General features: G+C 45.6%; 1 protein-coding gene across 1 annotated transcript in view; it reads right to left on the reverse strand.

The window, feature by feature from the left end:
- Positions 1 to 10,381: 10,381 nt before the first annotated feature.
- The window catches only part of TSNARE1 (t-SNARE domain containing 1), a 557,339-nt gene continuing 543,877 nt past the window's right edge, over positions 10,382 to 23,843 (reverse strand). The window contains exon 12 of the mRNA XM_068238108.1: positions 10,382 to 10,879. Within this exon, the coding sequence (XP_068094209.1) occupies positions 10,784 to 10,879 (96 nt within the window). The 3' untranslated portion in view covers positions 10,382 to 10,783. The remainder of the gene's footprint in view (positions 10,880 to 23,843) is intronic.

Raw genomic sequence — 23,843 nt, forward strand, 5'->3', positions numbered from 1 at the left:
GCACAATCGGTAGCAGAAATGACCCCAATATGCACAATCGGTAGCAGAAATGACCCCAATATGCACAATCGGTAGCAGAAATGACCCCAATATGCACAATCCGTAGCAGATATGACCCCAATATGCACAATCCGTGGCAGATATGACCCCAATATGCACAATCCGTGGCAGATATGACCCCAATATGCACAATCCGTAGCAGATATGACCCCAATATGCACAATCCGTAGCAGATATGACCCCAATATGCACAATCAGCATCACCTGAAAAAGAAAAGAAAAACCCATTTACTCACCTACAGCCAGAAGACCTTCTTTCCCGACCTCCTGTCCCGAGTCCCGACCTCATTGTGGCGCGCAGCGCCCGCGCGCCCACGATCCTCTTCCTTCCCGACGTCACGACGAGACTTCCTGCCTGCATGCAGAGAGCAGGGCTACGGGAAAATGGCCGCCCGAAGCCATGCACTGCAGACTCGAAGTCTGCAGAACAGGGCTCCGGGCGGCCATCTTACCGTAGCCCTGCCTGCTGCTCCGTGCTGCCGCTGTGTGAACTGACTTGGCGTCTTTTAGACGCCTGAAGTCAGTTCACTCCAGGGGGTGCTTTGGGGGTGCTTGGACAATTCTAGGGGGTGCTCGAGCACCCCCAAGCACCCCCCTGGCGCCGCCCCTGGCAGGCAGTGCTCTGACGACTTCCAGGTCAACCCGGAAGTAGTCAGCACATTATGGTCATTGGAGTAACCTGATCACTCCAATGACCATAATGTGCTGACTACTTCCGGAGGAGGGACAGGAGGAGAAAGTGTTTCCCTTTTTTGGAAGTGATCATCGATCTATCCCAGCTTGGGGGTGTGGTGTACAAGCTAATTCAGGTATTACACTTTTTTTCAGTGTGCACGAAACATGAGCATATTTGCATATTACCATTGAAGTTCCCTCTCAGGTCCGCACTGGGGCCCCTCCCATACAGAAAGGGGGTATTTAAAGGTGTTTGTCTTGTCACAATTTTTATGGCTTTGAGCAGTTTGATAAAGGTGTAAACCGAAACAGCAGTCTGTCACTGCTGCCACTTTGGTGCTATTAAAAGAGCTTTGATACAAGACAGCGGTGCCGGTCCTTTCTGTTTTATCTATATTTCCACATAATCCTCGGCATCTGAAAACCCCGGGGAGGTGTGTTACAAAGCCTGCTGTGCGCAATGCTCTGTATTCACCCCTCGGGGGCTACCACGAGTCAGGCTCGGGGTTACTGCTCTGAGCTGCGGATTTCCGGCCCGAGCCAGACTCAGGGCTACCACTAAGGAAGTTAAACAAAGAGCGCCACGGCCGACATTTAATGCAGTGGCGAGGTCCGTGTGAGGTGGTACATAAGGTAGCCATACATCTAGCGATTCTGATTCAATTGACAAAGCGATAGACTTTATTGGGCGATTGACTGAAAGTCGATCGACTAATGGCCCACGCACTACAAGCTATCGAATGATCCACCAATATCTTGCATCCTGCTCGATCAACTAAGTTGGTCGATTCGACATGATATCAGCCACTTTTCATGGATATTCATACTGGAACACACTCGAGTCTCTACCAGTTCAAAAAAATGATCGAATCAAATGGTCGATCATACAACAAAATCACTAGATGTATGGCTACCTTTATCAGAGATCTGTCATTCTGTGCTGCACAATGTTTATACGACATTCATTTGCAAACAAGGCAGTAGTCAGATAACACACAGCACTGTTCACAAATACATATCAGAACAATGTATTAAAGTTTTGTTTTAATGTTTTTTTTTTTTTCCTTACTGATGTCTTTTTACCTGCCAGCTGCCCAGCAGGCAGGGGCGTAACAATAGGCCCTGCAAGGGATACAGCAGAAGGGGGGCCCAAAAGCCACATGGGGGGAGAAGTTTATTTTCCATGTCCTGATAGACTGACAACTCTGGGCATGGAGGGAAAAAGCTTTCTGCTCTCTGCACAATTGTTCTAATGACTGGCTCTTCTCATCCACTAAAGGGGCCCATACACTTTCCGATTTTCCCGCCGATATACAGCTGATTCTATCACTGTGATCGAATCGGCTGTGAAATCGTCACGCAAACGCTGACAGAACGACCGATTTCCGTCCGAAATCAATCGTTCCCGACGATTCCTGTCAATCCGTCCGTGCGGAACATTTCCCTCGATCGCTGGGGGGTCGGGAGTGCGTCGATAGCGGCATTCGAATGCCCGAAGCAATACAGCAGCAATACATTACCTGATCCTGGTCCCCACTGTCACTTTTCCTTGCTCGGCTCCTCCAGCATCACTGAACGTCCTGTCCAGACAGGAAGTTTAAACAGTAGAGCGCCCTCTACTGTTTAACCTTCCCCGGACAGGAAGTTCAGTGAAGAGGAGCCGAGCACAGAGAAGCGACAGCGGGGACACGCGCTGGCCGGATCAGGTAATGTATGCTGCGTACTGTAGTGATGCTGGAGAAGTCTGCAGAGCCCCGCCCCCAGCCTCTCCACCCCTCCCCAAGTGCTGTGTACTGTAGTGATGCTGGAGGAGTCTGCAGAGCCCCACCTCCTACCTCTCTACCCCTCCCCAAGTGTTGTGTACTGTAGTGATGCTGGAGGAGTCTGCAGAGCCCCGCCCCCAGCCTCTCCACCCCTCCCCAAGTGCTGTGTACAGTAGTGATGCTGGAGGAGTCTGCAGAGCCCCGCCCCCAGCCTCTCCACCCCTCCCCAAGTGCTCTGTACTGTAGTGATGCTGGAGAAGTCTGACGAGCCCCGCCCCCAGCCTCTCCACCCCTCCCCAAGTGCTGTGTACAGTAGTGATGCTGGAGGAGTCTGCAGAGCCCCGCCCCCAGCCTCTCCACCCCTCCCCAAGTGCTGTGTACTGCAGTGATGCTGGATAAGTCTGCAGAGCCAGTTTTGCTCCATCAGAGGTGGACAGAGTGAGTGTAATAGGCTGAGGCTGGGAGCACACTTGTCTGTCGGTTTTTTGTATGCATTTTCTGTACACCATGTGTGTCTGTATGTGTGAAAACATGCACGTTTTATCACAGAAGCTAATGTAATTGATAGAGAAAATGGCTGCAGTGCTTCACTGCTGTCTGCTTTTATCTGCAGAGGGAAAACACATTCAAGTGTGCACTAGTCAAATGAATAACATTGGCTCTCAATTTACCTGTGCAGTATGCAGGAGGGGGGGAGGGGGGGGGGGGGGTCATATGGGATAGAGGGGGCCCAGTTAAAGTTTTGCAGGGGGGCCCAGTGATTTCTAGTTACAAGGATACAAACTGCACTGACTGCTGTACAAGGTGCCACTAGAGGGAGATTCTGTTTGTGAAATGTTATTTAGAAAGAGCAGACATGTAAATATTCCAAATTCAAAGCAGTAACTTACTCACAGGTAAATGTTACATGAATAATTCAAAGTGACTACAGTGTGCTTTGTATTGTAATTAAGCTCAGTTTGTTTTTACCGTACAACAAAAAAATCAAAACAAAACAAGAAAAACAAACAAACAAATGCAATCTGTATAGAAGCGAGGCAGACATTCGGCTGGCCGCAAAACGCGTTGACTGATAAATTGATTTTCCACGGGAGAGGTTGCTGTTACATATCGGAGGCGGTATTGACATTTCTGGAATGGGATTTCAGAGGTGAAGGCTACTTGTTCCCAGGAAATATTAGAGATATAAATCACAGTCTGATGAACTAAGAGAGCACATACAAGGCGGGCATTAAAAAAGGTATTATTGTAATCTCAGATCTGTTGACAGAGAGGTAAATAAGACAGGGACATTTGCAGAGATGAGTATCGATAAGAGAAACAAGTTCTGTATGTCGTATTTCTTTCACCACGACAGTCATGGAGATCGCAACCCAATCACTTACATCAATGAAACATGCTGTAAAGGATTTCTATAAGGTATTTAGCAATGATCGTAATTTAGTCATTGCAATTACATGAAATTGTGTATGAATTTTGCAACACGAAGTAGACAGAGATAAAATAAGTATAAAATAAGATAACATTTTTAAGAAATGGAAGTGGGGGGAGGTGGACCCTAAACCACTCCAAAGGATACAACAATTAAACGTGTTACATTGTAACACAAATACTTTTATTTACGATATATTCCACAAGGTAACTTGTTTTGGCGCTTCTGTCTACTTCGTGCTGCATCAACCTACCCTAGGTAGAAGGGCGGAAATCCGCATATTTCTTCCTACCTACAGAGAGCGACTTCTTAATCCTGAGCAGGGCCGGCGCTACCATAGAGTCAATTGCCCCAGGGCCCCAGAGCCTGTAGGGGCCCCCAGTGGCTACAAGAGGGAAAAAAAAATGTAAAAAGACCTTATAGTTTTTGAGAAATTCGATTTTAAAGTTTCAAAGGAAAAAAAATACACATTTAAAAAACCGCCGACTTTAACGGTTAATAGCAAATCCACCTTAAATGCTAGAAACCCTAAATTTGCAGGATATGTTAAGGAGATCATTGGGAATAACAGGAATAAACAATTTTTCAAAAAGACCATATAGTTTTTGAGAAAATCAATTTTAAAGTGGCCACTAGCTGGGGAAGTCCTCCTCCGTTTTAGAGTCCTCCACTAGACCCCCTTTCCCAATGTTTCCGCACATCTGTTCCACCTTCTTCTCCCCATGAACAAGGCAAGATTTATGGTTTTTCTGCCTCTAGTCCAGCTTTCCTGTTGCTCCTCTTCCATGTGCATCAGCGCCCCACTGATTCCATGTGCCCCTCTGCCAAATGTAACATCAGGTACAGCAGACTCTCTCTTTTATGTACAGCTCCGTTGGGCCTCCTACATGTGTTACTCCCTATTTTTCAGCCTCCCTATTCCATGTGCAGCCTGGACAGCCTCAGTACTACAAACTGCGCTGTCATATCTAGCTTGCTTTGTAAACACTGCAGTTTCTGCAGAGGGGGTGAGGTGTATTTCCCTTCTCAGCCTCAGCCTGTCACACTGAACTGCCCTCAGCCAATCAGTGAGGAGCAGGAATGTGGGAGGGGAGATAACAAATTTCCCACTCCGTGACAATATACTAAAAAGGAGATAAGTTAACTGAGATAGGCTACATTACAGCATTTACACATTTATAATTACATTGGAATGCTTGCAATCCAGGGTCACGATGTAGACTGCATATTAAACACAGAGCAGTGGATAATTGGAATTTGATTTTTTTTGGCTGACAATCTTGTTTAAGGATTTGCCCACTAGGAAGTTTGTGACTGTGTCAGGAGACTGAGCACAGGACAAAGGTCAACTGTGGCCCAAAACATCGTACCAGCCAAGTCTGTATGATCTGCCACTATTTCAGCAGTTACCGTCTGTAGGATGATCCTGAAAGTCTGAGCCCTGGTTTCGGTTTGTCTTGGATTGCTTGGTTTCGGAGGTGTGGTGGTTACCTCTGAAGGTATCTAGTAAGAGGAGGTCTGCAGAGAAGTTTTGTACACTATGTGATCGCCCCCCTCGCACACCACTATGGCCGGCCACGTTCAGAAGCTTGTGTTTCTGCGGCTTATAAAGATAATCGCTATCATCCATTCTCAGTTTGCTTAAGCCAGTTTGGGCCTGTTTTTTGTTCATTACGATGTTCCCATTAATTTCCTGCATTTTTTAACAGCAAGGCCCCAATAATCGGTCAGCGGTTGTAGCCTTTCTAATTAGCGTCTGAGCCTGTAGAACATCTGCAGCGGCGGAATAGCTTGGGTGGAAGTCTGGGATCAGCTAATCAGCCCGACACACATCAAGGTTCAGTAAACAAAGCAAATTCCGCCCGCCACAAACACAAATAGACTTATTTTATGTTAAATGCGCGCAATGAACCGGAGCGCCTAATTTACTGCCGAAACACTGCTTTAACCTCTTCTCATCCTCCGCTCAATGGGGAGAAAACAATTATCATTATTTCAGGGTTCTTAGGCTGGAGAGAAGCTGCATTTAAAAGCTATTTAGAAAGGACAAGTGCGGCTTAAAGAGTACCTGTCAATTGCGGCCACCGTGAATCTTCGTGGTGACTTCAGGGTTGTGGTGTTAATAGATGAGGGGATGCCTTGCTAACTAGCAACATTTACGAGCCGTCAGTCCTCATAGTGTTGGAGGAATTGTATGAAGATACGCTCACTTTTTCATATTTTATGGAGTTGTCCTCAAGCCCAAAGCGTTTGGATAGAAGTGTTCAACGTAATAAGTAATGTCATTGGACAACCATTCCAGCCAGGCCCAGCCTTAGCCCTTCTATATCTAAATATGGATGCTAAAAGGGAGACACCGAGAGCCCAATATAGTGTAGTATGTACAGGATAAGGTGTAAATGAAACAGTGAGATATATATACTCACAACGTGGGTTACCACTCTGGCAACCACTGTAAATGCAGGTGAGGAGATTAGACCTGTCCTCACTCAGGATTAAGATGTCGCTCTCTGTAGATTGGAAAGGTAGGGGTAGGTCACCCCTCCACCAGGGGTGGACACAATGTATTTGTTAGAGAACAACTGTCTGAATCAATCAACTGAATTTATTAAGAGTACCCCAAGAAATGCAACGCGTTTCGCAGGCACAGCTCGCTTCATCAGGCAATAGAATAGGGGACAAAAACCAGTAGCTCAGTAGAAACACGAATAGCGCCTCTGTGCCTGTTTGATTCAGACAGTAGTTCGTGTCTGCTTTCCGGAGGTAGGTCCACCACGGCCTCCCTAGCAATTTTAAAGTTTTTATCACTTTTTATCCTGTTGACGCCTCTGTTCTCTAGCAAATTAGTATGGATGCGATTCCCTTCAAGAACAGATGAGTGAAAGTCTACGGGCGACACACGTAGTGTAAACGACCTAGCACAGTGCGTTGCAGCAATCATGCACGGACCGAAGGGAATCCAAGTGACATACTTCCAGCCCAGCAGGAAGTGCATCACTGAGCAGGGGGAGGTGCTATGCATATGACCCTGTCAGCACACTGTGCCCAGCAGGGAGTACATCACTGAGCGGGGGCGGGGCTATGCATATGACCCTGTCAACGCACTCTGCCATCAGGGAGTATGTCACTGAGCGGAGGCGGAGCTATGCATATGACCCTGTCAGCACACACTGCCCAGCAGGGAGTACGTCAATGAGCGGGGGCGGGGCTATGCATTTGACCGTCAGCACACTGTGCCCAGAAGGGAGTATGTCTCTGAGCAGGAGGCGGCACTATGCATATGACCCTGACAGCACACTCTGCCAGCAGGAAGTATGTCACTGAGCGGGGCTATGCATATGACCCTGTCAGCACACTGTGCCCAGCAGGGAGTACATCACTGAGCGGGGGCGGGGCTATGCATATGACCCTGTCAACGCACTCTGCCATCAGGGAGTATGTCACTGAGCGGAGGCGGAGCTATGCATATGACCCTGTCAGCACACACTGCCCAGCAGGGAGTACGTCAATGAGCGGGGGCGGGGCTATGCATTTGACCGTCAGCACACTTTGCCCAGAAGGGAGTATGTCTCTGAGCAGGAGGCGGCACTATGCATATGACCCTGACAGCACACTCTGCCAGCAGGAAGTATATCACTGAGCGGGGCTATGCATATGACCCTGTCAGCACACTCTGCCAGCAGGAAGTATGTCACTGAGCAGGGGCGGGGCTATGCATATGACCCTGTCAGCACACTCTGCCCATCAGGAAGTATGTCACTGAGCGGGGGTGGGGCTATGCATATGACCCTGTCAGCACACTCTGCCAGCAGGAAGTATGTCACTGAGCAGGGGTGGGGCTATGCATATGACCCTGCTGGTGCACTTTGCTGCAGGAGCATCGCATCAACACTGCAATGCAAAAAGATTTATATAAAACAGCCCTTATAACGTCTGGATATATTTTGCTAAATTCCCGACATTCAGCTTCACATATCATAAACGATTCTGTGTGACAAATGCGTCCCTTCGGGGAACAGGAAATGGCGCGCACACTTTTTTTTAACACCGGACGCCTCCACAACACACAAGCTTTGCATTTTGAACTCTTTATTTCCTGTAGATAACGGAAATAAGACAGTAACAGTATCAGGCATAAATAGGCAGCAATGAGGATGATGTATTAAATATGAAAAAAAACAACAACACAAAGTCTGTCAGGGCTGTCCTCAACCAATCAGAGGCCTCTTACCTTCAGCCATACATCAGCTGTCTTCTGATTGGCTGCTGCAGGCCAAACAGACAGTTTCTTGCAGGGAACCTGAAGCGAGAAGGATATGGCGGCTGCCATATTTATTTACCGTTAAACAATACCAGTTGCCTGGGAGCCCCGCTGATCTCTCTGGCTGCAGTAGTGTCTGAATCACACACCTTGAATCACACACCTAAAACAATGATGCAGCTAATCTTGTCAGATTTTTGGCAGAAGCATCTGATCTGCATGCTTATTCAAGGTGTATGGCTAAAAGTATTAGGGCCGGTTTCCACTTAGCCAGCATGCATCCTTCGAGTGATGCGAGCAGGCACTGCAAGAGATTCGGGGGTTTACAACTGCACCAAAGTGCGATACGGACATTTAAAGGACACCCAAAATGAAAAGAGACTAGTGAAATAAACAATTGTATCTATCCTCCTCCTCCTGAAAATGACTATTTAAAATATTCCGCAGTTTTATTTTATATTTAAATCTACTTGTTTTTACTGTTTTATTGTTTTTGCTCAATGACATTGAAGTATGCCAGAGCTAAAATGTGTGAACTATTGACCCTTTTTATCTCTTTCCTGCTCTCAGAAGCCTTTTTCTGCTAGGAAAGTGTTTTATAGTTGGAATTTCTTATCAGTGAGGGTCACACTGTAGTCACTTCCTGTCTGAGTCAGGACTGATTCAGCCACTTACATACCTGATATTTAACTCTTTCAGGCAGAGAAAGAAAAAAAGGAACGCAGCACAGTTATTAGTGTGCTAGGCACTGTACATACACATGTCTATCTCATCATGTCACATGTCACCTTGGGTATCCTTTAAGCATTGGAGAGGTAGGCAGTGTTTCCCTGCCTGAGCGGCCTGCGGGAAAACGCTGCAGATCCCGGCCAAGTTTGACCCTAGAGGACCAAGTTCAGCAGGACAGCCAGGCAACTGGTATAGTTTAAAATTATGTCAGCCTCCATATCCCTCTCACTTCAGGTTCCCTTTAAAGTTCCGTACACACGCCTGATTGCTGTAGTTATAAAATGAGCTATCTTCAAACGGTTTGTGACAAACGAACAATGTTTAAGCATGTCTGAATTCGACAACATCACACCGGTCTGTCGATCGGATCGTTAGCAGAAGCGATAAAACGAGGACCGGAAGTGGTAACTAGCCGCATGTGAGTGCTTTGACTGGAGCGATTCATGCAAACTCTCCCACTGATTATCGTTCAAACGGATCCGCCAGAATGGATCGGTCTTCATGGACGATAATCACTGTTTTAGTCCTTTGGTTTTTGGAATAATTTTCGTTAGGAATGATCAATGAGATGCAAATATTTCCAAGTTCATGCAGGATTATATAAATGTGTATGCAAACATATGCAGCTTGAAAATGGACCAATCAAGTCTAGTGTTCTCCCCAGACTCCTTAAGCCGGGCGCTCCACCTGGCTAGTTTTGAGGAGCACCCGGCTGTCATCAGCTCACCTCCTCCTATTCTGTAAGCAGAGTTGTGTACAGAAGCACCGGCCCGGCATTCTCTCATATTGCCCCAGCCGGCTACTTTTTCATGCCACCCGGCTGGAAAAAACTTCTGGGGAGAACACTGAAGTCCCACCCAGGTTTAGATTGATTGGTCCATTTCCAAGTTGCATATAAATTTACATAAATCTGCATGAACTTGGAATGATTTTCATCTTATTGATCATCCCTAAATCTCGTCTGTCCCGTCGTTCCTCGTTTGTATCGATGGACGGCAGTCAAGCGTGTGTACGGAACTTTCTACATCTCCTCGAGTGTCAGTTATCAGTAGTGATCAGAGAGGGGCAATGAGATGTTAAAGGACCACTGTTGTGGAAATCTTAAAATTTTAAATATATGTAAATACATACAAATAAGAATTACGGGCAAGATGAGCCAAAAAATACTTCTCTTCTATGTTGCTTTCACTCACAGTAGGTAGTAGAAATCTGACAGAACCGACAGGTTTTGGGCTAGTCCATCTCTCCATAGTGGATTCTCAGCATGGCCTTTATTGTTTACAAAGACACTCCCTGAAAAAGATTTATACAAAGATTCTGGCCAGCCTCTGTGCTCACCGTGCATTTTTTTCAGTTGGACAAAACAACTGCCATATACTAAGTGCTTTGAAAATAAAAAAAACAGTGAGAACCCCCCACAAGCAGATGGGCTAGTCTAAAACCCTTTGGTTCTGTCAGATTTCTACTGCCTACTGTAAGTGACAGCAACATAGTAGAAAAGTAATGTATGGCCCATTTTACTCAGGAAGAAACATACTTCTTATTTGTACATGTTTACATACCTTTTACATTTTTATATTTTCAGGACAATGGTCCTTTAATAATGCCAAGTTGATGCAAATTGCCTACGGTTTGGAATTGGGCCAATGAAATGCATTTTCTGCTTTCTGAGAGCCCCATTCCAATTTCCATGCAAGCCGGAATGCCTGGCCTCTCATTGGCTATCCCCGGTTATCAGTAGTCGGTCATGTGATCACAGTGCAGGCTTAGGAAAGGTCAGGAACTAAAGTAAACAACACAAGCTGGAGGCCCCCGAGGTCGTCCGGAGCATCGGGAATCGGGGGCCGGAGTCCTCCACGCTGGCTACTTTCTAACGGAGACCACGATGATGATGATGACCACCAGGAGGACGGCGAGGCCGGAGGAGATGAGGCAGCACTTCACCTTTCTGGCACGTCTCTGGAAAACACAAACCGCAAGAGAATAAGCATGAGAGCCCAGAGGACGAAGGTCTACAGAGAAGACATCTCCATTGTAGAGCTCACATTTTTGTAAATGCTGTATATCTTTTCTTGGGACAACATTGAAGATATGAAAGAGGAACTGAATCGGGAAAAAATAAATAAATACATTGCAAAGTGAGCAGTTAAAAAATAAAAGAGAGTTCAAGAAATGATTGATATTCGCCATGTAAGTTGTTCATATTGTTTGATCCACAATCAATTTTTTTTTTAATAGATATGCATATGCACAGAGGGAGATACTGCTTGTTTGGCAGTTGGAAACAGCTGTTATTTCCCACAATGCAACGAGGTTCACAGACAGGAAACTGCCAGGACCATGGTCATGACATCACACTGTGGGAGGGGTTTCATCACAATATCAGCCATACAGACCCCCCTGATGATGTAGTTCAGAAAAAGTAAAGATTTCTCATGGGAAAGGGGGCATCAACTTCTGATTTGGATGAAGTTCAACCCAAGGTCAAAGGTCCACTTTAAAGGGACCCCGAGCACTCACTAAAAATGAAATAGTGACTTACCTGGGGCTTCCTCCAGCCCACCGTAGGCTGCAAGGTCCCCCGTCGTCGTCCTGGCTCCTCTCCCGGTCCCGGCTGGCGGCTCCGTTGTGGGACGACGACTGCCTGAAGTTGCCAGGGCTGTTTCCTGCTTCCTCAATTCGCAATATCACGATGGCCGGCTACGCGACATCACGCCGCCCGGCGTCAGAGTCCTGCACATACACGGTTCTCTAATATTGAACCAGCTACATCTGCAGCGGGACATCCTTTCGGCTTTGGCCAAGCCGCTTCATTCTTTCTGGTGCTACTTGTATTTGCCCTTCGCTCTTCCCCAGTAGCATTTTGGCCACCTTTTGGCTCATCTTCCAGTGTCATATTGGGTAGCCTTTCCCTGTCCATGGGTTTTCTTTTGGCAATGATACTGGAGTAAGTTGCCACTTCCCTTTTCAAGGATTATGGATGTTACAACCCCCTTTAACCACCTCCCAAGCACAGTTTTTCTCCCTTTAAAGGTAACCGTCTGCTAAAAAAAAATGACATTTACTCACCTGGGGCTTCCCTCAGCCCCCTGCAGCCGATCGGTGCCTTCGCCGTGTCTCGGAGATCCTCCCGTCCTCACCAGCGACCACTTCCAGTTTCGTGGTCAGGACCCGACAGGCATGGGAACGCGAGTGATTCTTCGCGTTCCCAGCCACAATATCACCCCCTATGCTGCTATTGCGGCCAGGAGGCCGCAATAGCAGCATAGGGGGCGATATTATGGCTGGGAACGCGAAGAATCACTCGCGTTCCCATGCCTGTCGGCCAGTGACGGCCAAACCGGAAGTGGTCGCCGGCGAGGAAGGGAGGATCTCTGAGACACGCCGAGGGCACCGATCGGCTGCAGGGGGCTGAGGGTAGCCCTAGGTGAGTAAATGTCATTTTTTTTAGCAGACTTAAGGTTACCTTTAAAATCTAGAACAGTTTTCACATCACGCTCCTCCCATTCATTCGCCAATAACTTTATAGTTACTTATCACACCAAAAAGATCTATGTATTGTATGTTTTCGCCACAAATTAGGCTTTCTTTGGGTGGTACTTATTTTATTATTTTATTTTATATGCATTTACATGGAATAAAAAGAAAAAAAAAATCATTATTTCTCTGTTTTCAGCCCTTATAGTTTTAAAATAAAACGTACTATGATAGATATAACCCACACTCTTTATTTACCCATTTATCCCGGTTTATACAGTATTTAAATTGTGTCCCTAGTACAATGTATGGTGATAATATTTTATTTGGAAATAAAGGTGTATTTTTCAATTTAGTTTTTATTTTATTTTTTAGACTATATCAATAATTATAAGCCTTTATTTACAAAAATAACAGCAATATAACCTCATGACATGTAAGTCCCAAAGGTAACATTTTTTTTATGATGTAACTTGTCTTTTTTTTTTTTACAAGTGTTTTATTTTGATAGCTATGGGGTAGGGGTGAAAAGGGTTAAGAACTAATAAAAATGTATGTATATTTATATATAATAGTGTATGTAGTGTATGTAGGTGCAGTTTTAATTTTTGCCCCCAAAATGTCTTGCTGATGCCAGCTTTCATTCTTACAGGCACTGAGATTGCTTTTGGGAACAGCTGTTCCCATTCACCGATCATGGAACGGCAGGATGGCAACAGAGACGAATGGGAATGATTGTGAGCAGCACGGTAAATAAACATGTATGCATATCTACATCCCTGGTGCACAAGTGAAGTTTAAAGGAGTGTAGATATGTGTACCAGCAGAGGGGAAAGGGTTAAAGGATATGATGCTAAGGACTTGGTGCTAAATATTGCAGAGGTCTTGTGAAGTTAACTTCTCTATGGGTCAGAGTTGCCCTGGTAGCACAAGAGGGGCCATAAAATGGCCAATCAGCGTATAATAAAGTGATTGACTGGATGAAATGATTATCTGGATAAAACAATAAAGATGGAAAGAAGCGGAACCCTGTAGATAACGACAATTAATTCATTTTTTTATCTTTGAAACTAGTGAAATTTCAGAACAGGAAAAGTTGAAATTGCAATTGTTCCTAATCTAAAGGAAACTGTCCAAAGCCTCCATTTGATCATTTAATTTTGTTTTGTTCAGGTTCACTTTGTTCGCAGTTGCTTTGATGTAAACCCGGAGTTGTAAAATATATATTTTTGTAGAAAGCCAGCCCCTCAGGCCTTGTTCAGACTGCTGTTCAGAGGGGGCATTTTTCAAGCCTTTGAGTAGCCAAATGCCCAGGTGTGAAATTTCCATATCTTTTAATGGGACAGCTCTTGCTGGTGTTCAGGGGGTAGCGTTCGGCCGGCTGCGCAATTATAAAGCAGCCCTGCCGTGACTTACTTATCTTGTTTGGCTAGTCTACGGTCATGACTGCCAAAAACTTAAAAAACACCATAGGTGTTTTATCTACGGGAGTTATAGCTGCACAAGGCAAGTTTGATGCAGAAAAGGTAATATTAGAGAACTCTGCATACTAAACGATATACTGTATATGGTGCGTAGATTTAGTAAAGGCGCCTGTTGAAAAGGGTGCAGGAAATAGATAATAGTACAATATCAGTAAAATTACAGATATACTACTATTAATTCTTATAGTAAAATATCTATAATATTTACTAATATTTTACCATGGCCTAACCCTACTCAGTACACAGAACTGTCCCTCTCTGATGCCTTAGGGTTAAGGGATGCCTTAGGGTTAGGCCGATGCCTAACCCTAAGATCTCCCTGGTGGTGCCTATCCCTAATCCCTTTCTGTGGGGGCGGGGCTGAGCTGCATGCCCGTTGCGGCGTACGTAATTACGCATGCGTGCGCACGTGACTGGTGACGCCGCTCTATAAGGGGCCATGGGCAGTGCACGATTTGTTGCCACGCCTCCCTTTGAAAAAGCCGGTAGACCCGGCGAAACATGTCAGGGCTGCCGGCGTGGTGTTAGCACCTGCCTGCCTTGCGGCCTGCCGCCCTTCCACTGCCTGCATCCATCCTCTGATGGCCTGGGAAACCTTTATGACTACACTGCGAACTGCCATTGTAGTCCTCTGTCTGCCTGGGACTCTGCATTGATCTTCACAGCTTGCTTTACCAGGAGACTGGACTGGATTTCTTTGCTTGATGGAAGGTCACTCCCCCAGCCTTGGGCTCCAGCACATGGGGTTGAAGGACCTGGCAGCCCCCAGGAGCTAACTGGACTCCGCACTGCTGTATCAGGACTGGGTATAGTATGGCTCATGATCTGTGCTATATACTTGAACTGTGCCTGCTGCAACCTGCATTTGATCCGTTGCTTGCTACACTATTTCATTGAATTGCTTATCTGCTGATGTTACACCAGCTTCCTGGCTTTCTCTGGATCCATCATATCCCAGCTATTCATGCCGGCTTGCTAACTGTGATAACCCCTTTGTGCCCCTTAGGCCCGGTTCACATTAGCGGTTGTTTGCCAAACGGACCGGATGACCTGACCGGATCCGGACCGGAACCATACGGTTCTGATCCGGATCCGATCCGGATCCGGTCAGGTTGCATCAGGTGTCCATCAGGATGCGATCCGGATCCGTTTGGCAAAAGTTCGTTAAAAACAAAAAAAAAGTTGGGGTCTGGGAGGTCAGCAGAAGGGGGACCTGTGGAATCAGGCCCTCTGCTGTTTAGCACTCACCTCCACCTCCGACATGCTGCCAACATCTCCGGATCCGGATCCAGCTGTGCTGCTCCACTCCAAAATGCTTGCCCATGTGTCCCCATCCAATATCGCCGCAACAATCCCCATAGGAAGTGGGGTACAACATCCGGATTTCTCAGCCAGTGTGTTGTGCGCTCTCCGGTTCCCATTGGTTTGTATTGGCCGGATGGTGCAGTCCGGCTCCGCCCCGGATACGGCTGCCGGAGGAGCCGGATGAAAAAATAGCGCATGTTGGAACGGAGGCCGGAGTCCGGATCCGGCCCGGATCCGGTCCGGCTCCGGTTTGGCAGAACGGACGCATGTGAACGGACGCATAGGCTTTCATTGCTATGCCGTGCGTCCGTTCCGTCCGTTCTGCAAGCGGTGCGGCTCCGGCACGGCGATTCCGGAGGGCCACCGCAAGTGTGAACCGGGCCTTATGGTATATCATGTTTGCCTAGGCTATATACCCATTTGCATGACAATTTTTGGGGATTCCTGATCACAATAGGTGGTCTTAGGTAGCGGTGTGTTTGGATGTTTGGCTGGTTGCTGAGTGAGGCCTCATGGCAGGTTACATTGGTGCTTTTTAATATGTCTAATTATAACATTAATACATTTTGTATTTTTGCACTTTATTTTGTTATTTTTGTGATATGTAAAATATGCCCCCCAGACCCCCTTTTTCCTTTACTTTTACGTCCTATCCCTAATCCCCACCAGTGGTGCCTAACCCTAACCTCTCCTGGTGGTGCTTATCCCTAACCCCCCCAGTTGTGCTTAAAGAGACTCTGTAACAAAATGTTGAGCCTTATTTCTTCTATCCTGTAAGTTCCTATACCTGTTCTAATGTGCTCTGGCTTACTGCAGCCTTTTCTTGTTGCACGGTCTCTGTAATAAATCTTATCTTCTTTCCTCCGTCGGCTCTGTTGGGCTCAGGCTGGAATGTGTGGAATGTGCAGCACTGCTTGTGATAGGCAGAAGCTTTACACACCCCCTCCAAGCTCTCCTCTCAACCTATCACACTCTGGTTAGCAGCCATGTTTTTTGTTTGTAAACACTGCCTAAAACTGGCAATTACAAGCCAGGATTGCAGCAGGGAGTGGCAGAAACAGCACAGAGGGGCCCAGGAGAACATAATGAATAGAATGGTATGCTTTTTATTGTAAGAATTTTAGAGTACAGATTCTCTTCAACCTTAACCTCCCCTGGTGGTGCCTTGCTGCATTGTGCGAAACGCACACATACAATGAAAATCGACGGGCCGCTTGCAATTCAGTCTTTCTGGTGTCTTCTGTTTTTGTATTTTTTCCGCGTTAAAAAATCCAACAACTTTTTGCTTTTCCCCCACCTACGGGGCACGTTGCTTATTCTAATATAGTCTGGTGCAATCATACGAACAATCGTGCATGTGATACGCAAATGTTGTGACACAAAAAAGTCTATAGTATTGTTCAGTCAGGTATGGTATTCCAATAATTACGGTACTAGGTTTAACCGCCTCCCTAACACAGGTTTTTTCCCCCGTCAAGACCAGAGCAATTTTCACATCACGCTCCTCCCATTCATTCACCAATAACTTTATCACTACTTATCACACTAAAGTGATCTATATATTATATTTTACGGGCAAACTAGGCTTTCTTTGGCAGTACTTTTTTTGCTAAGAATTATTTTATTTTATATGAATTTTACAGGGTAGAAGAAGAAGAAAACTGCAAAAATTCATAATTTCTCAGCTTTCAGTCATTGCAGTTTAAAAATAAAATGTGGTATTGTAGATAAAACAGACATTTTATTTGCCCATTTGTCCCGGTTATTACAACGTTTAAATTGCGTCCTAGTATAATGTATGGTGATAATATTTTATTTGGAAATGAAGGTGTATTTTTTCAGTTTAATTTTTTTTTTATACTATAAAAATAATTAAAAACCTTTATTTACAAAAGCAACAGTAGTATACCCTCATGACATACATATTTAAAAAGGCCCTGAGGTAACTATTTATGTATTTTTTTTAAATGTTTTAATTGTTTTTCTTTCTTTCTTTCTTTTCTTACAAGTTATATTTTGGTAACTATGGGGTAGAGGTGGAAGGGGTTAAAAAATAATAAATATTTAAGTGTAACAGTGTCTAATGGTGCATTTGGGTGTATTTTACTTTTTGGCCACAAGATGGCACTACACTTAGTTCACCATCTGCTGTTTACAGTAGATAGGAACTAAAGTGTGTGTAAGGCCGGAATTTACACTATAAGCGCTTTTCTGAGCGCCTTGTGATTGATTAGCGGTTTTCAAAAATTTCTCCCATTCACTTTCATTAAAATCACGGTAAAAATCACGGCGATTTTTCGCGTATGCGATCGTGATGATTTTTACTGCGATTTTAATGAAAGTGAATGGGAGAAATTTTTAAAGAGCGCTCAGAAAGCACTAATCAATCACAAAGCGCTCAGAAAAGCGCTTATAGTGTAGATCCGGCCTAACAGTTTCCTTGCAATTATGAATAAGAGCTGCGCTTCCCTCCCATTCATAACAGGCACAGTGATCGGGGATGAGAAAAGATAATTCTCAGGGATCAGGAGAGAACAGGGATGTGCCGACGGCGAATGGAAACAGCGAGGGAATAGCGACTGACAGCGGTAAGTAAACAGTGCGTATATATACACCCCTGATCTGCAGGTGAAATACACACGTACCAACGATCCAGAACTGGTTAAACTACAGTAAAAGGACTGTAACAGTAAAAAAGTGATAGGCAGTGCAGTACTGTCTATCCCTCACTAGAGGGCAGTGTTGGAAGGCAGGATATATAAAGGTCTTCTGCTATCACAGTGGTCAGGAACCTTTTTGGCTGAGAGAGCCATAAACGCCACATATTTTAAAATGTAATTCTGTGAGAGCCATTCAATATGTTTCAAACTGGGACAGTAGGGCTCATGTCCCCGTTTCCATGGTGATGTGTATACAGTTGATTTCTCGGGCAGTGGAAGTGTCAGACACGTCTTCAGCTTCTCTTGGGTTTCAGCAATATCAGCAATTTCCCCGAGAGCCAGACAGGAGAAATACCAACTAACTGCTTGTACAACTAGCTAGCTGACTTGGGGGTTGATTTGCTTTGTAGGACGAGATCCCCGCACTTTGGCCCAATTGGCTGCCTGTCAAGTGACAGGCAGCCTATTGGGCCAATCAAAGTGCGAGGATCTCGTCTTACAAAGTCACTGGACCTGACAGGATCCAGAGTGGGACAATTGGAGCAACAGTTAATTATGGGGGAGCGTAAGTTAGAAGTGCATGCTATAGCATGCAGAGGCCGACCTGGCGAGGTCGGCCTCTGCACCATCGGGGACCAGGAGCCAGTGCTGACAGCTGAGCTACTGCGAGAGACATAACGGCTGCCAGGGCTGGAGGAAGCCCCGGGTAAGTAGATTTTTGTTTTTTTTCCAACTAGCCTGGACATTCCCTTTAAACTGATCGGTAAATTATTTGTTAAAATGCCCCCGATTTTCCATGAGAATTACGATTTTCGTTAAAACATGCAAAATACCGCATATTTTATGACCTGGTTTACCGCATTTGGTAATTTATGACTAAAATCTATCAGAACTGCAAACTGCATTTCCCGAATGCGATAAATGATCGTGTATGCGATAAAACGGATGCTAACACAACCAGAATTAAGGCTAATATGTTTTTCTTGTTACTTTGTTTTAGCAGCCTGTTATTGTCTTTGCCTGCCTGGGAGCGGGCATTGTCTTGGTGATGCCAACACCATGCACAGAAAGTAGAGAATGCAGAGCATTTTTCAGCCTGCTTGGTTCAGCTTGTCATCTAGGACTAGATCACTGTCAGACAGAAGAAGTTTATTTCTATTCTTTCTTTTTATCTGCTTGTACATTAAAGGATTCAAACTTTTTCCTGATAATCTTAGTGTAAACAGGGAGTGGTAATAAAACACATTAGTTATCCACTCCAGCACACTGTATTCTGTCTGTTGACTTACTTGATATGCTTTTCTTTCTGGAGCATTTGAGCATTTTTTGGTGTATTGTAAGACTTGTGTAAAGGAGGATTACAGTCGGCACAAGGAAGATGATAAACGGCATGTTGTAAATCAGCGATGTACAATGACGGGACACAATAAACCTATGGCATCTGCCAACATAGCAGCAGTTACCGTTCTGGGGGTATAAAACACTGGCAGTTATATCATCAATCCATAAATTACGTTTACAGCAGCTGTTTGTCCGTGACTACAGGTCAGACCTCGATGCTCCAGCCACCCAGCGGAGTCCAACACTGACACAACACACTGCCTCTTGTCGTACCAATTCTGCAGGCGAACTGCAACACTGACACAACACACTGCCTCTTGTCGTACCAATTCTGCAGGCGAACTGCAACACTGACACAACACACTGCCTCTTGTCGTACCAATTCTGCAGGCGAACTGCAACACTGACACAACACACTGCCTCTTGTCGTACCAATTCTGCAGGCGAACTGCAACACTGACACAACACACTGCCTCTTGTCGTACCAATTCTGCAGGCGAACTGCAACACTGACACAACACACTGCCTCTTGTCGTACCAATACTGCAGGCAAACTGCAAAACTGACACAACACACTGCCTCTTGTCGTACCAATACTGCAGGCAAACTGCAAAACTGACACAACACACTGCCTCTTGTCGTACCAATACTGCAAAACTGACACAACACACTGCTGAGTGTCCTAGCAATACTGCAGGCAAACTGCAAAACTGACACAACACACTGCTGAGTGTCCTAGCAATACTGCAGGCAAACTGCAAAACTGACACAACACACTGCCGAGTGTCCTAGCAATACTGTAGGCAAACTGCAAAACTGACACAACACACTGCCGAGTGTCCTAGCAATACTGTAGGCATACTGCAAAACTGACACAACACACTGCCGAGTGTCCTAGCAATACTGCAGGCAAACTGCAAAACTGACAACACACTGCCGAGTGTCCCCAGAATACTGCAGGCAAACTGCAACACTGACACAACACACTGCCGAGTGTCCTAGCAATACTGCACGCAAACTGCAACACTGACACAACACACTGCCGAGTGTCCTAGCAATACTGCACGCAAACTGCAACACTGACAACACACTGCCGAGTGTCCTAGCAATACTGCAGGCAAACTGCAAAACTGACACAACACACTGCCGAGTGTCCCCAGAATACTGCAGGCAAACTGCAACACTGACACAACACACTGCCGAGTGTCCTAGCAATACTGCAGGAAAACTGCAAAACTGACACAACACACTGCCGAGTGTCCTAGCAATACTGCACGCAAACTGCAACACTGACAACACACTGCCGAGTGTCCTAGCAATACTGCAGGAAAACTGCAAAACTGACAACACACTGCCGAGTGTCCTAGCAATACTGCACGCAAACTGCAACACTGACACAACACACTGCCGAGTGTCCTAGCAATACTGCAGGCAAACTGCAAAACTGACACAACACACTGCCGAGTGTCCTAGCAATACTGCAGGAAAACTGCAAAACTGACACAACACACTGCCGAGTGTCCTAGCAATACTGCAGGAAAACTGCAAAACTGACACAACACACTGCCGAATGTCCTAGCAATACTGCAGGAAAACTGCAAAACTGACAACACACTGCCGAGTGTCCTAGCAATACTGCAGGAAAACGGCAAAACTGACACAACACACTGCCGAGTGTCCTAGCAATACTGCAGGCAAACTGCAAAACTGACACAACACACTGCCGAGTGTCCTAGCAATACTGCACGCAAACTGCAACACTGACACAACACACTGCCGAGTGTCCTAGCAATACTGCAGGCAAACTGCAAAACTGACACAACACACTGCCGAGTGTCCTAGCAATACTGCAGGTAAACTGCAAAACTGACACAACACACTGCCGAGTGTCCCCAGAATACTGCAGGCAAACTGCAACACTGACACAACACACTGCCGAGTGTCCTAGCAATACTGCAGGCAAACTGCAAAACTGACACAACACACTGCCGAGTGTCCTAGCAATACTGCAGGCAAACTGCAAAACTGACACAACACACTGCCGAGTGTCCTAGCAATACTGCAGGTAAACTGCAAAACTGACACAACACACTGCCGAGTGTCCCCAGAATACTGCAGGCAAACTGCAACACTGACACAACACACTGCCGAGTGTCCTAGCAATACTGCACGCAAACTGCAACACTGACACAACACACTGCCGAGTGTCCTAGCAATACTGCAGGCAAACTGCAAAACTGACACAACACACTGCCGAGTGTCCTAGCAATACTGCAGGTAAACTGAAAAACTGACACAACACACTGCCGAGTGTCCCCAGAATACTGCAGGCAAACTGCAACACTGACACAACACACTGCCGAGTGTCCTAGCAATACTGCAGGTAAACTGCAAAACTGACACAACACACTGCCGAGTGTCCCCAGAATACTGCAGGAAAAATGCAAAACTGACACAACACACTGCCGAGTGTCCCCAGAATACTGCAGGAAAAATGCAAAACTGACACAACACACTGCCGAGTGTCTCCAGAATACTGCAGGAAAAATGCAAAACTGACACAACACACTGCCGAGTGTCCCCAGAATTCTGCAGGAAAAATGCAAAACTGACACAACACACTGCCGAGTGTCCTAGCAATACTGCAGCCAAAATTAAAAACATGACTGGTCACGTGATTTTATGCTGAGCTCTCTATTGGGTCTGTGAATAGAGGGGCTTCTCTGATTGGCTTGTTTGCTTGGGGAGGATCTGCTTGAAATGTTGCAATTATACTAAAGCAAATGTTGTGATGTTTTGTAGGCCTGAACGATTTATCGATTTTAAGTCGAAATCGCGATCACGGAAATGGCGATTCCGTGATCGTCAAAGCGGCGTTTTTTGGCGATCTTTTCCATGCCATCCTGCTTGCCCGTTTAAAAGTAGCAGAAGCTTATTACTTCCTACCTTCTGCCTAGCCGCCTCCCCCTGCGTCATCAGCCGGCAGTCTCTCGCTTTTTCTATCCCGCTCAGCCTAGTGGTTCTTTAGCTGGACGGGTGGCAGACTCCGCCCACAGGCTCTCGTAGTCGCTCTCTTTCCCTCCGCGTTGGGAGAGGGCGTGGCAGGACGGCAGCGCTGGAAGATCGTTGGATCAGCTGGAAGATCTCCGTGGCACCATGTCGGCAGTGCAGAGGGCCATAGTCAGCAGCTTCTGCTCCAGGTGACGCCTAGTGCCGCTGCGCTGTTGTGATCGGGGATCTCAGCTTTGGGTTATGAGCTATGGATATGGGGAATCACAGGAACAAAGAGAATGTCTGTCTGGGATACAGGGATGCAAAAAGCGTGTGCTGTGGTTACAGGAGAAAGGGTCTAAGGAGGTGCACAGAGTGCCTGAATGGGTTACACAGGCTCTTGCATAACATTAAAAAAATCGTGAATCAAATCGAAATCACAATTTCTGACAAAAATCGTGCAATTCAATCGTTTCCCAAAATCGTTCAGGCCTAATGTTTTGGAGATGTAAAATAAAGGAACACTCTTAAGAGGAACATTAAAGTGTAACTGTCGGGCATAAAATAAAAAAATCAATTGTTTATTTGTATCTGGTAAACAAGTAATAAGGATGCTAACCAGGCAATCCAAACGTTAAAATCTTTATTACTTTTCTTGTTGATAAATGATCATTCCCCAGTTTACCTGACTCTTATTTGGTACACACAAAATTTGGTACACAAAAAGGAAGTTGCAGGGCATGCTGGGTTGTCCTTTATTGCTGCTCTACTTCCCCTTTAGACTTAACTAATGCAGCCTGATTGGCTGAAGCCTCTTTCCCTCCTGTTTTCCCCTCCCACACCTCTGTTCCTCTCTGACTGGCCAATATTTCTCATGCTGAGACAATGCACTTTCTATAGTGAAGCAAATCAGGCAGAGGAGACTAAGGGAGGAAATGACATCAGGATTGGCATCAAAATAGCCACAGTTCAAATGGGAAATGCTAAGAAGGATTTTCTCTTTTTTTTATTGTAGAAAAATCACCAAAATCAAAACATGGACAGTGCAATACATGTGTTATGTAAGTAGAGCAAGTATTTATCTACTTATATATGTGTTTTTTTTCTGAGCTAGTATGGCTGACAGCTCCTCTTTAACCAATGATTGAACTTCATCCCAATCAGTAGCTGATACCCCCTTTCCCACAATAAATCTTTACCTTTTCTCTAACAGATCATCAGGGGGGTCTGTATGGCTGATATTGTGGTGAAACCCCACCCACAGTGTGATGTCATGACCATGGCCCTGACAGTTTCCTGTCTGTGAACCTCATTGCATTGTGGGAAATAACAGCCGTTTCCAACTGCCAAGCGAGCAGCATCTCCCTCTGTGCATAGAACTCTATTTGGGGAAAGGAAACATTTTGCAATGGGCAAACACTGACTAAATTATTTACAAATTAATATTGTAAAAATAAGAATTTTATTAATTATTATTTTCAGTACAGTTCCTCTGTGGGTGGAGATGCATTTCCGACGGAATTAAATTCAGAAGACGACACTCTGTTATAACGTTCCAGTTTTTGTGAAATGTTTGCCGTCCAATTCTCACATTATTAGTGAAATACCTCCTCCGCCTCGCACTTTATTAATTAGCCTGAAATAATTATCTGTGCAGATTACGCA

Source organism: Hyperolius riggenbachi, chromosome 5 (genome assembly GCF_040937935.1).
Source record: "Hyperolius riggenbachi isolate aHypRig1 chromosome 5, aHypRig1.pri, whole genome shotgun sequence".
In the NCBI taxonomy this organism is placed as follows: domain Eukaryota; kingdom Metazoa; phylum Chordata; class Amphibia; order Anura; family Hyperoliidae; genus Hyperolius; species Hyperolius riggenbachi.